The sequence below is a fragment of the Pantherophis guttatus genome, chromosome 4, assembly GCF_059756535.1.
Source record: "Pantherophis guttatus breed Tessera chromosome 4, ASM5975653v1, whole genome shotgun sequence".
Taxonomy (NCBI): domain Eukaryota; kingdom Metazoa; phylum Chordata; class Lepidosauria; order Squamata; family Colubridae; genus Pantherophis; species Pantherophis guttatus.
This window is the reverse complement of record NC_142066.1, coordinates 51,674,190-51,687,245: the sequence shown is the minus strand read 5'-3', so window position 1 is coordinate 51,687,245 and position 13,056 is coordinate 51,674,190. Positions and strand designations below refer to the sequence as shown.

General features: G+C 39.2%; 1 protein-coding gene across 3 annotated transcripts in view; it reads left to right on the top strand.

The window, feature by feature from the left end:
* Positions 1-13,056, top strand: part of WIPF2 (WAS/WASL interacting protein family member 2) — a 37,610-nt gene that overhangs the window by 20,361 nt on the left and 4,193 nt on the right. For all 3 annotated transcript variants that reach the window (XM_087892169.1, XM_087892171.1, XM_087892170.1), the window contains exons 6-8: positions 310-519; positions 11,228-11,329; positions 12,376-12,635. In XM_087892169.1, the coding sequence (XP_087748295.1) occupies positions 310-519; positions 11,228-11,329; positions 12,376-12,416 (353 nt within the window). In that variant the 3' untranslated portion in view covers positions 12,417-12,635. The remainder of the gene's footprint in view (positions 1-309; positions 520-11,227; positions 11,330-12,375; positions 12,636-13,056) is intronic.

The following is a 13,056-nucleotide window of genomic DNA, read 5'->3' as shown; positions in this document are numbered from 1 at the left end:
TATGAATGGAAAATGAATAGCCAGTTTAGTTGTGCACATCATATATTTTTGGCTACCAAAAATTTATTTTCAGAATTGGGCTGTCTGTGCTATATTTAGGTACAGTAGTTTGTGTATCACATTAAGCAATGATTTGGCTTGTTTGATTTCAGTTGTAAACTCAACCAATGTTTATGAACCATATCTCTTCATAATATATCTTAAATGTTTGTATCTGGCCTTTGTAGCTTACTCAATAAATATGGCTAAAATAACTATGATTTTGCAGTTTAGTCTATGTCTTTGTTGACTTGGAGAATTTCTGTTTAGCTCCACCACCACCACCACCCATGATACGAAATGGTGGAAGAGATGCACCTCCACCACCTCCACCCTACAGAACACATGGGTCTTCAGATCCCATGAACCGTGGAAAACCACCCCCTCCTCCTACCAGAACACCAGTTGGACCACCCCCTCCTCCCCCACCAATGAGAAATGGACATCGGGACTCTATCTCTACAGTTAGGTCTTATTTGGGTGAGTAAAAAGATTTATTTATCAGGACTTATTGTTGTCCTGGTAGGATTCTTTGACATTTAAGTTGAATAGGGAAATGTTCAAGATTCTAGACTACCCAGAAGGGAATAGCTGTTACTAATCTTCTTTGTTTAATTCTGAAGACTATAAAAATATTTAGATTAGTCGGGAGAATTTTTTCTTCTTCTTTTTTTTTTTAATTTTTATTTTATTTTAAACAAACATACATAAAAACATAAAACCATCTTCAATTACACACAGTGTGTCGGTTGGTTACAAGTCTTTTGTGCATCTTCCCCATATTCATAGTTTACTGTTTACCTAAATTCTTATATTATCGATCTAATATATATCAATATATTATTGTCCTCATTTATCATTTGTAGCTATTCTTCCCTCATTTTGTACAAAATATTCTAAGATTTGAGTTAATTTATATTATAACATTCATTTTATCACTAAATCGATCCAATAATACTACATCTTTATGTTATATTTTATATAATTCTACAATTCTTGTATTATAAAAATCTCTATCTTCTTTCATTTCCATATTTTTTTATCTAACCATTGATAAAGTAAGTCCCATATCTTATAATATTGTTTATCTTGTTCTCTAATTTCAAATGTCAATTTGCTCATTTCAGCACATTCCATTATTTGCTTAATAACTTCATCTTGCGTTGGTATTTTCTCATTTTTCCAATTTTTAGCAAACACAATTCTAGCTGCTGTTAATACATTCACAATCAGATATCTCAATTCTCTATTATATATTTCAGGTACAATCCCCAATAAAAAAATCTCTGTTTTAAAGTCTATGTATTTTTTTGTCATTTTTTCCAACCATGTGTGGATTTTAGTCCAATATCTTTTGGCTTCTGCACATGTCCACCACATATGGTAATATGAACCCGGTATCTGATGACATTTCCAACATTTTTCAGATTTATTCTTGAACATTCTGGCTATTCTCGTCGGGGGTAAATGCCACCTGTAAAACATCTTATACAAATTTTCTTTATATGCAGTTGACATTGTCATTTTATAATTTTGCGACCACAATTTTTGCCATTTCTCTAAATCAATCCCATGTCCAAAATTTTTCCCCCAAGCAATCATTGTTTCTTTGACTTGTTCTTCTTCCAATTTAACCTCTAATAAATATCCATATAGTTTTTTAATTACGTTTTCATCAGTACCTGTTAAAATTTTATCTAAATTAGTCAAATTATCATAAAAACCTTCTGTCTTAAAATCTTTATCGTATCTAGAATGTATTTGCAAATAAGAAAACCAGTTCATCTTTATATCTTGTTCTTCTAATTCTTGCATAGATTTAAGTTCACCCTTTTCATTCAATAATTCACTATATCTAACAATTTGTTCCTTTCTAAATGTTATTGAATATGAGAATGCTTCAATAGTTGATAACCAGACTGGAATTTTTAAATAATGTTGTCTTTTAATCTTCTCCCAGCAAGGCCTCTCGTATAAAATGTCTTCTAAAATGCCCCTATGTTTTTGTTCCCTTATATTATAAAAACGCGTGCCAGCCCAACAACAAATCATGTCCTTCTAGAGTCAATAATCTAGTATTTCTTAACATTATCCATTCCTTGATCCACTTCAAATTTGTCGCTTGATAGTATAATTCCCAATTAGGCAAGCAAAATCCTCCTCTTATTCTAGTATCTTGCAGCAATTTTAATTTTATCCTCGCTTTTTTTCCCTGCCAAATATATTTCAATACTATTTTATCTAAATCTTCAAAATAATCTTTCCCCAACCTAATTGGAATTGCCTGGAACAAGTATAGAATTCTAGGTAGTATATTCATCTTAATCGTGGATATTCTCCCTATTAATGATAGTTGTAAATTTTCCCACTTTGTCAAGTCTGCCACTATTTGTTGTTTGAGTTTGTTGTTTGAGTTTATTATAATTATTCTCTTTGAGTGTACTACATCTTGCTGTCAAATATGTCCCCAAATACTTAACCTTATTTGTGACCTGCAGCTTCAATACTTCCGCCAGTTCTTCTTTTTGTTTTGTTAACATATTTTTTGTCAAAATCTTCATTCTGCCTTTATTTTCAAACCTGCTATTTTTCCATATTCTCCTATCTTGTCCATCAGTTTAATTGCTGTTTCTAATGGGTCTTCCAGAATAAAAACCAGGTCATCTGCAAATGCTTGCAATTTGTATTCTTCCTTTTGAATTTTCATTCCTTTTATATCTTTTTCTTTTCTAATATTTCTGTTTAGCACTTCTAATGTTAACACAAACAACAGAGGTGATAGTGGACAACCTTGTCTTGTTCCTTTTTTTATTTCAATAGACTCTCTCAATTTTCTGTTTATCATTACTTTTCCTGTTTGTTTGTGATATATGGCTTCTATGGCTTGAATAAATTTTCTACCAAAGCCCATCTGCTCCAGCTGTCATAACATAAATTGCCAACTCACATTATCAAAGGCTTTCTGTGCATCTAGAAATATCAAAGCCATTTGTTTTTCAGGATGTGCCTCATAATATTCCAAAGTGTCCAGAATTATCCTCATATTATCTTTAATCTGTCTTTTTGGCAGAAATCCATTTTGATCAGAATGTATGAAATTATTTAGATATCTTTTAAGTCTTTCTGCCAATATTGAAGCGAAGATTTTATTGTCTGAATTTAGCAGGGATATAGGCCCATAATTCTTGATTTGTTGTGGATCAGTATCCTCCTTTGGAATAAGTGTAATATATGCTTCTGGCCATGACTTGGGTAGTTTCATCTTTGACATGACTTCATTCATAACTTCTAACAATGGGAGATTCAATGATTCCTGTAATGTCTTGTAGTATTCCACTGGTAGTCCACCCGGTCCATCCGGGCCTGGTGCCTTCCCATTCTTTTGTTTTTTAAGTGCTTCAGTTAATTCCATCATCGTTATATTCCTTCTAACATCATTTCTGTGTCTTTAAAAATCTGGGGTAGATTCGCTTTCTGCAGGTATTGTTTAACACTTTCCTCCTCAATATTCTCTTGCTCATACAGTTTTCTATAATAATCTTGTATAATTTTTTTCTTCTCTTTATTCCCATATCTAGTTTGCCCTTGATCATCAACTAGTTGTATTTTTTTTCTTGATTCTCTCTCTTTTTTCATTTTGTATGCTAACCATCTACCTGGTTTATTTGCGTCTTCAAAATAGTTCTGTTTGGCACTTTTTTTTGCTAAATCCTCTTTTTCTATTAATCCCATTTTATGTTTAATTGTGTCCATTTTTATTTTAGTGTCCTTTATTTGTAGAAATTTCTGTAATTCTTTTTCGAGTTTCTTGTGTTCATCCTCTAATGTTTTATAAGCTTGTCTTTTCTTAGTATTTCTTTTCCTTGCATAGTCTATTATCAAACTTCTAGCATAGGCCTTCATTGTATCCCAAAGATTTTGTATTGATATGTCCTCTTTTCTATTTTCTTTTTAAAAAAAAGCCAATTCTTTCTCTATTTTCTGTACAAATTCCTTTTCTTTTAGTACTGTATTATTTAATGTCCAACTAGATCTTCTCCTTTGTCCTTTCCATTTCATTGTCATTGGGTTATGATCTTGCAAAAACTTACCTTAAGGACGGGTCTTGGAACCCCGAGAGGTGGCACAAGGATTTTAAGGGTTTTAAGGGTTTTAAAGGATATAGATTGAGAGGTTTTCTAACAAAATTTTTAGCGAAAATTTTAAGGGGACCCGGGTAGGCAAGTAGGGTGGGTTTGGGGGGTAACCCACAGGGGTCGGGGGGAGCTGGGGGGGCTAGTTCTCATATTGGGGAGGGCGTTGCCATCGACATCGTGGGTGGGAGGGGCAGATATGGTGGGAGCAGGGCGCCATATCGTGTTAGGGGAGGACGCACTCGCTATCTGCGAGCGTTTGCGTGCTCCGGCCCTCAATGCTCATCTCGCACCCGGGGTGGTTCAGATCCTCAGGCCCTGGGCCTTTGGTTGATGTTGTACAATGCCACGTCTGTGGTAAATAAAGCCCCCCTCATTTGTGATCTGGTTCATGAGGGGGTGTCCTGGACCTGGTAGGTATTACGGAGACCTGGTTGGGCCAGGAGGGGGGGTCCCCCTCGTTGAGATATGCCCTCCAGGTTTCTATGCATTCCATCAACCGAGGTCCCAGGGGAGGTGTGGGGGGGTGGCGGTTCTAGTAAAGGAAGGTCTCGCCCCAAGGGAGGCCACTGTACCTCAGATAGCCGGATGTGAGTTCCTCCTTGTGAAGTGGGGACAAGGGAGGCAGATGGGCTTGCTGATTACGTACCTGGCTCCCTTCCACGTGTCGGCGGCCCTGCCCGAGCTCCTCAACGTGATTGCCGAGGTGGCGGTGGAGATCCCCAGGCTTATGGTCATGGGGGACTTTAACCTGCCGTCTGTCGGCGAAGCGTCTGAGGCGGCTCGGGAGTTCATGGCTTCCATGACGGCCATGGACCTGACCCAATTAATTTATGGACCCACGCACACGGGAGGAGACACTCTGGATCTGATTTTTGTCTCTGGGCAGTGGATGAACTCGAGATAGAGGAGATAGTGATTGAGCCCTTGTCATGGTCAGATCATTCCCTTCTTAGGCTTGACTTTCTAACCGCCACACCCCGCCGCAGGGAGGCGGAACAGACCAGATGGTTCTGCCCCAGGCGCCTGATGGATCCTGATAGGTTCCAGATGGAGCTTGGGCCATTTCCTGAGGCTCTGACTCATGGCTCGGCTGAGGAGCTGGTGGCCGCCTGGGATAGGGCGGCCGCTGACGCTTTGGACCGAGTTGTGCCTGTGCGGCCTCTGACCTGTCGCCGAGTCTACCTGGCTCCTTGGTTCTCCGAGGAGCTGAGGGAGATGAAGCGCCAGAAAAGACGCCTAGAGAGCAGTTGGAGATCTAGTCGCTCCAAATCCGACCTAACACTGGTAAGATCTCATATTAAGACTTACCTAGTGGCGATAAAAGCGGCAAAACGTAACTATTTTTCTGCTCTTATCGCATCGGCAGATAATCGCCCAGCCGCCCTGTTTAGGGTGACCCGTTCCCTCCTCCATCTGGGAGCGCGGGAGGATCCCTTGCAGGGTCGTGCTGAGGATTTTGTCCAGTATCTGCACGATAAAATCACTCAGATTTGGGAAGGCTTGATCTCTGACTGGGTAGGTACAGACGGGATGATGGGTGCCGGTCTTGAGACTGCCATTTGGGAGGAGTTCGACCCTGTTGCTCCCGAGGACGTGGACAGGATACTGGGGCGGCTGAACGCGACCACATGTTTATTGGACCCGTGTCCCTCCTGGTTGGTGCTGGTCTCCAGGGAGGTTACACGAGGCTGGCTCCAGCTTCCTTGAGTGAGGGTGTCTTGCCATCCGCCTTGAAAGAGGCGGTGGTGAGGCCCCTCCTCAAGAAGCCTGCTCTGGATCCGGCTGTTTTGGCTAACTATCGTCCGGTCTCCAACCTTCCCTTCTTGGCGAAGGTTGTTGAGAGTGTGGTGGCGCGACAGCTTCCTGGGTACCTGGATGAAGCTGTCTATCTGGATCCGCTCCAGTCCGGCTTCAGGCCTGGGCACAGCACGGAAACGGCATTGGTCGCGTTGGTGGATGATCTCTGGAGGACTCGGGATAGGGGTTGTTCCTCTGTCCTGGTCCTGTTAGATCTCTCAGCGGCTTTTGATACCATCGACCATGGTATCCTGCTGCGCTGGTTGGAGGGGTTGGGAGTGGGGGGGGGGCACCGTTCTGCGGTGGTTCTCCTCCTATCTCTCCGACCGGTCACAGTCGGTGTTGGCAGGGGGCAGAGGTCGACCCTGAAGCGCCTTGTTTGTGGGGTGCCTCGGGTCAGTCCTCTCGCCCCTTCTGTTCAACATTTATGGGGAAGCCGCTGGGTGAGATCATCCGTGGCTTTGGGGTGGAGTTCCATCAGTACGCTGATGATATGCAGCTGTACATCTCCACCCCAGGCCATCCCAACAATGCCCTTGAAGTGATGTCCCGGTGCCTGGAGGCCATGCGGATCTGGATGGGGAGTAACAGGCTTCGACTCAACCCTTCCAAGACCGAGTGGCTGTGGCTTCCGGCATCCCGATATAGCCAGCTGGTGCCATCGCTGGCTATTGGGGGCAAGCTATTGGCCCCCACGGATAGGGCTCGCAACTTGGGCGTCCTCCTGGATGCACAGCTGTCTTTAGAAGAGCATATGACGGCCGTGGCCAGGGCGGCTTTTTATCAGGTCCGCCTGATTTGCCAGTTGCGTCCCTTTCTGGATCGGGACTCCTTACACACAGTCACTCAGGCACTCGTCACTTCCCGCCTGGACTATTGCAATGCTCTCTACATGGGGCTTCCCTTGAGGAGTACCCGGAGGCTCCAACTGGTGCAGAATGTGGCCGCGCGGGGGATTATGGGAGCGAGGGGTCGCTCCCATGTGACACCTCTCCTGCGTGAGCTGCATTGGCTTCCAGTGGTCTTCCGGGTGCGCTTCAAGGTGTTGGTTACCACCTTTAAAGCGCTCCATGGCATAGGACCTGGGTATTTGCGGGACCGCCTTCTGCCACCGATAGCCTCCCACCGACCAGTACGCTCCCACAGAGAGGGACTCCTCAGGGTGCCGTCAGCCAGGCAATGTCGGCTGGCGACCCCCAGGGGGTGGGCCTTCTCTGTGGCAGCTCCTGCCCTCTGGAACGATTTGCCCCCGGAGATAAGAAGGATATCGGATCTCCGGGTCTTTCGCTGTGCCCTGAAAACTTTTCTTTTCCATCAAGCAGGGCTGGCGTGAAACCCTCCCCCCCCTTTTTTTTTTTAGCTTTTTAGCTTTTAATCTGTCAATGGGTTTTAATTCGAATTGTTTTAAATTTGGGCCAAAGTATGTAATTCTTTTAATAATTTTAAATTTTGTATTGGTATGTGTTTTAGTTCTGGCTGTGCACCGCCCTGAGTCCACTAGGAGAAGGGCGGTATACAAATTGAATAAAATAAATAAATAAATAAATCAAATAAATGATCTGCCCAGGTGTTTGCTTCTATGTCAATTTCTTCTATGTTAAAAGTCAATTCCATTGTCGTCCATATCATGTCTATTCTAGACTATGATGAGTGTCTATTTGAATAAAAAGTATATTGTCTATTTTTTGCATTTCTTTCTCTCCATGCATCTTTTAAGTTTATTTCCTCTATCATTTTAAAGAAAGATTTCGGAAGAATCTTTCTACTTCGCTTTGTTGCTTTCTGTGTATTGTAGTCTAATTTCTCCTCTACTATACCATTGAAGTCTCCCATCAAGCAAATATTATCATAATCCAGTTCAATTATTTTTGTATGTAATTTTCTATAAAAAATTTCTTGGTTCTCATTTGGAGCGTATATTGCTATTAAAAGTATTTTCATATTATTATCTGTTATTTCAACCATCAAAATTCTTCTATCATCATCTGAATAAATTTGCTTTGCTGGGATTGTGTCTCTAATATATAAAACAACTCCTCTTTTCTTACATTGAAGTAAACATGAAGTAAATATTTTCTCTAATTTTGGCCATATCAATATTTGTTCATGCTGTTTTTTAATACATACTTCTTGTAAACAAAGTATATCAAACTTTAATTTCTCTAATTTATGAAATGTCTTTCTTCTTTTAATAGCTAAATTAAGTCCATTTATGTTTATTGTAATCAATTTTTTCTCTTCCATATTTATATTTTATAAGAAGGGTTTGTTGCTCTAGTAGATCTCGGTTCACGTTGTTCTCTATATTCCACGTTGCCATCCACTGCGCCTTCTTCTTTTTCAGTCGTTGCAATGCTTTCCTCATGTAGTTCAATCAATGTATCTTCTCTTCTTGTCTTCTCGTCTTTCTCTCTAAAGTATTCTGTACGGAATAATTCTGCTTTGTCAATTGAATCTATTCTGTATTTTTGTTGTTGCCATGTAAACGCAAGGCCTTCTGATATCAGCCATCTGTAATTCACACTTTTCTTAAGTAATATTTTGGTCAGAAAATGATATTTTCTTCTCATCTCCCTCACTCTTCTCGGTTTTTGTTTCAGAACCACAATTTCCTTATCTTTATTTTCAATGTTTTCTCTCTTGTGATCTGCAGTATTTGCGTTTTAATTGATTTCTTAGTAAATCTTATGTGGACTTCTCTTGGTAGCTTGTTTCTCATTGTGTATCTTGTAAAGACTCGAAATACCTCATCTATGCCATCCATCATCTTTTCTTTAGTAATTTCTAATGCTAATTTCTAGTGCTTCTGCTAAGATTTCTATCATTTTTTCTGCCAAGTTTACTCCCTTTTCTTCTTCTTTATTTTGAAATCTGAGGTAAAATTCTGATCTGCCCATCTCCCATCCCATTCCACTCTTATCTCATTCAACCTCATCCAATATACTGTCAATATCTCTGATTTTTTTGTTCCTTTGTTCTTCCTTTTCTTCAATTTTTTGGAATCTTCCCTCATATTTCTTCATCATTTGGTGTATATTCTCCACTTTTTCATCTGCTTTTCTGTTCTTTGTTCAATTTTTTCTGTTCTTTGTTCAATATTTTCTGTTCTCTGTTCAATATTCTCTACTCTTGATTGTATTTTTTGAATTCCTTGCCAAATCATCTGCAATGTTATTTCCTTTCCTTCTCTCGTTCCTTCTCCCTTTCCTGTTGCAACATCGTCTGTATTGATCGTTGTCCTCCAGATGGTGAAGAGGAAGGAGTCGATGTAGCAGAACCAATAGCTGTTGCCTTTCTACTAATTTCTGTGTAATGGTTGAAAAAAAAATTCAAACAAGTAGAAAATCTTCAGGTTCTTCTATACCTTCCACTTATATGGAGGACAGATATTGTCCAAAGTAACAATAAGAAAAAGAAAAAGAAAAAAGATCTTCAGGCTCTTATATGCCTTAATCCAATTAAATAGAGAGATATTGATCAAATTAACAATCTCCAATCAAAAAAAAGAAAGAAAGAAAAAGAAAAAGGCCAAAAAAGAAAAGGGGAAAAAAACAATAAGGTATATGTGTATAAAAAGTTAAAAATCCTCCAAGAGGCCACAGTCCAACTAAAAATAATTAAATAAGGGGGAAGTGGAGAAGTAACACCAAAAAAGGGGGGGAGGAGAGGAGAGGAGAGGAGAGGGAGAAAACAAGCTTTCTGACTGAAAGGCAGATCCACCATTGTATAATAATCAAAACTCTTTTGTTAAATTTCAAATAATTATTTACAGCTCTCTTTCCAGAGTCACTGCAATCTTCTTCTTTTCAATCTCAGACTCCTGCCACTAATAGTTTCCCAGAAGAACACCTGAATAAACAATCATGTAAACAGTCTTTGATGCTCTTCCCACTATCTTATCTATAAATAGGTTCAGAGTCTTTGGAGTGTAACACAGTAACACAGTTGTTACTTTCTTGAACCAGAGGGGGGAAAAAAAGAGACAATATTTCAAGTCCACTAGATGGCAGTGTTACTTATTATCTCCACTTTCTATTCCCTTCTTATATTCAGTACACAATAAAACAAAAAGAGAAAGAAAAAAGTAAACGGAAAATAGACCAAAGAGAAAATTTATACCAAAAAGGCACTAAGAATTTAGTAGTTAAGTAGATAAAATGGAAATCTCCAGTCCAATACAGTCCAGTCGAAATTAAAAAGTAAAAACTTCCATAAACATCCACAAATAAAAATATGTTAAAAAATAGGAAAAGTTACATTAGACTTAGGCTTAATTCCGCCGCTTAACCTCTTCTGTCTTTGATTTTCATTTTCTTTTGACCTCAGAGCGTTCTCTCAAATAATATATTTAAAATTTATCTCACCAAACCAACACACTTTCTTCCCAACTTCTTCCATTTCGGAGCTGTCCCAACTTCAGCAGCTTCAATGGCTGCCTCTTCGCCACCGGAAAAAAGGGCTTCTCCTGGATCAACAAGGGACTTTGTGATGTCCCTGGGATCAGCAGGATGTACCCTCCACTATCACCGTCTCTACAGGACGGTGAGGTCCAAAACGGACCGTCCAGAGGCGAAGATATCGACGGCGATCTTGGAGCTTCAAGATCGCCCACCATACCATTGCGACGCCAGCTCCGCCCCCCAGAATTTTTTTCTTTTTGAGGATATAGTGGTAAAATCAAACTCTGCTGCTTGATGTTAGGAGCCATCTATAAAACGTAACATTTTTGCCTTAAATATTGGTATCAAATTATATACATTTGATGCTTGAAATTAATCTGTTAGTCCAGTGAACCTACCAAATTTAATTACAATAGAATACAAAAGTTGATCATATTGTATCTGCAAGAAAGTAGTTTTTAAAAGTTGAGTATCTGTAATCTAATATGTGAGATACATATAGAAGTAGTTCATTTTATTCATTTTGTTTTGTTTTGATATTCTGATCAAAAACTGTCTGGAAATGCAAATAACATGATGTATATTTTATGTAACTCTTTAATTGTTGAATTGCAATTCCAAGTGGCAATAGTTTCTTTACTTTAGGTGCCAGATGACATCTTGCTGACTTGTGGCCCAAATCTTTTATCTATGAGGTCTAACTATCTCATGATGTTAGTTGGCCTTTTTCATCTTGCACAAGATTCACCCAAAGCCTTAATGATAAAAACAGCAAGACCAGACAGGTGTGACCTTCAGTTTTGTCTACCAAAAGCCACCATTTTTTTTTGTTTTTTATTTTTTAATCTTCTGCAGATGACTTTGAATCCAAATACTCTTTTCATCCAGTTGAAGATTTCCCAGCTCCAGAAGAATTCAAATATTTCCAGAGAATTTATCCCAGCAAAACTAACAGAGGTAAATACTAAACTGATGTAGTACACCATCACATTGCACTCACAGTTTACAAACTGGCAGGCTTAACCAGTGATTTAAGGACAATCCATAAGACAAAAATGCTGCCACCAACAGTATGAGTCAAATTGTATTTATCATTAATTTACTTCTACAGGTAGTCCACTCATTCAGTGGCTATTTAAAGTTGGGATGGCATTGAATGAGGGGTACTTACAACAAATTCTTGTACTTCTGGCTGCTGCAGCATTCCGCTGTCACATGTTTAGCATTTTTGACCTTCACTGCTGGCTTTTAAGCAAAATCAAGGGAAACTATCAAGAGGTCACAAATGGTGATCATGTGGGAGTTGCCTAACAATGCCAATTGGGAATTGCTGGAATAGCCATCACAAGTTGGCATAGTCACGTGACATTGCCCCTTATGACCATGTCACTTAGTGATGCAGTTCCCAGTCCCAATTACTGTTGGTGATTGTTTCTTGATTGTTCCAAATTATGCCAATTGTGCAACCTTATATATGTTATGCCCACAGTTCTCAAATTGCCATGGCACCATAGTAAGCTCACCAGAATCATTGAGAAACATTGAGAAAAAAAGTTTAGGAATTATTGAGCTGTGCATTTGGGTTTTGTCTTTTCATAAGGAAGAAGGAAAGATATTAGAAACCTAGATGGATATAGAGGTATCTGAAGCAGATAGACAATAAGGATGACAAAGGAGCTCATGTTTTTACATAATGAAAAATTTGTAGGAGGATATGTTAATTAAAGCAGGTATTTAATTTTTTTAAAAAGTGACAATAAATACTTTGGTAACATTAATAGGCCTTTCATTTTTTATGAAATGAATATACATATATACACACACCCACATACATACATACATACATACATACATACATACATACATATTAATTAATTTTCTTAGGATGATAACATCCATGTAACATTTTTATTGTCTTTTTTGTTTGGTGGTCATAGTTCCGGTAGAAGGAAGCACCTGGATGTATAATACCCATGTATTAACAATCTCTCTTATCTTTTCAGCTACTCGTGGGGCCCCTCCTCTGCCTCCTGTCCCTAGGTGAAAAACAACAAATGAGCATTTTTGCTTAGCACCAAAACAAATAAGACTTGTTCTTAAATTCTCTCCCCGCCTCCAAAAAAATCATTCCTTAAAAATCTGCATGAAAAATACATTCCTACTTTTTTTTTTAATTGCAAGAACCTGGATGGACTTATCATTACTCAACTTTGTCTATGCATTTCATTCCCTGATATAAAAAGGCATCTGTGGGCATAGCCAGGTGAGAATATTCCTGCAGATCAATACTAATTTCCTACCTTTCCTGCTGTCTTTGCCACGAAGGGGGGGAAACCCCACTTCATAAACACTACAGTTCAAGAACAAGGGAAGAGTGAATGTTTCCCAGGAAAGAAAACCAAACAGAACAACAAAACTGTGGGCCAAGTTGAAGCAGTTATTTATAGATGTTAGTTTGTCATAAGGAAGGAAATTGTATGGATTAGGAAACATTCATTTTTTTAGAGGGTTGTGCTATGAAAAGAATTGAAATGGCTGCTTCATTTTTCATTGCAGGCACTACATACTCAATTATTAAACTTTGTAACTTAAAGCAGGAACTAAATGGCATGTCTTAAAGACAGTTTAAAAATTGATGAAGCTGTATAAGAGTAGCAGTATCTATAGAAGTGCACCAACAAAAG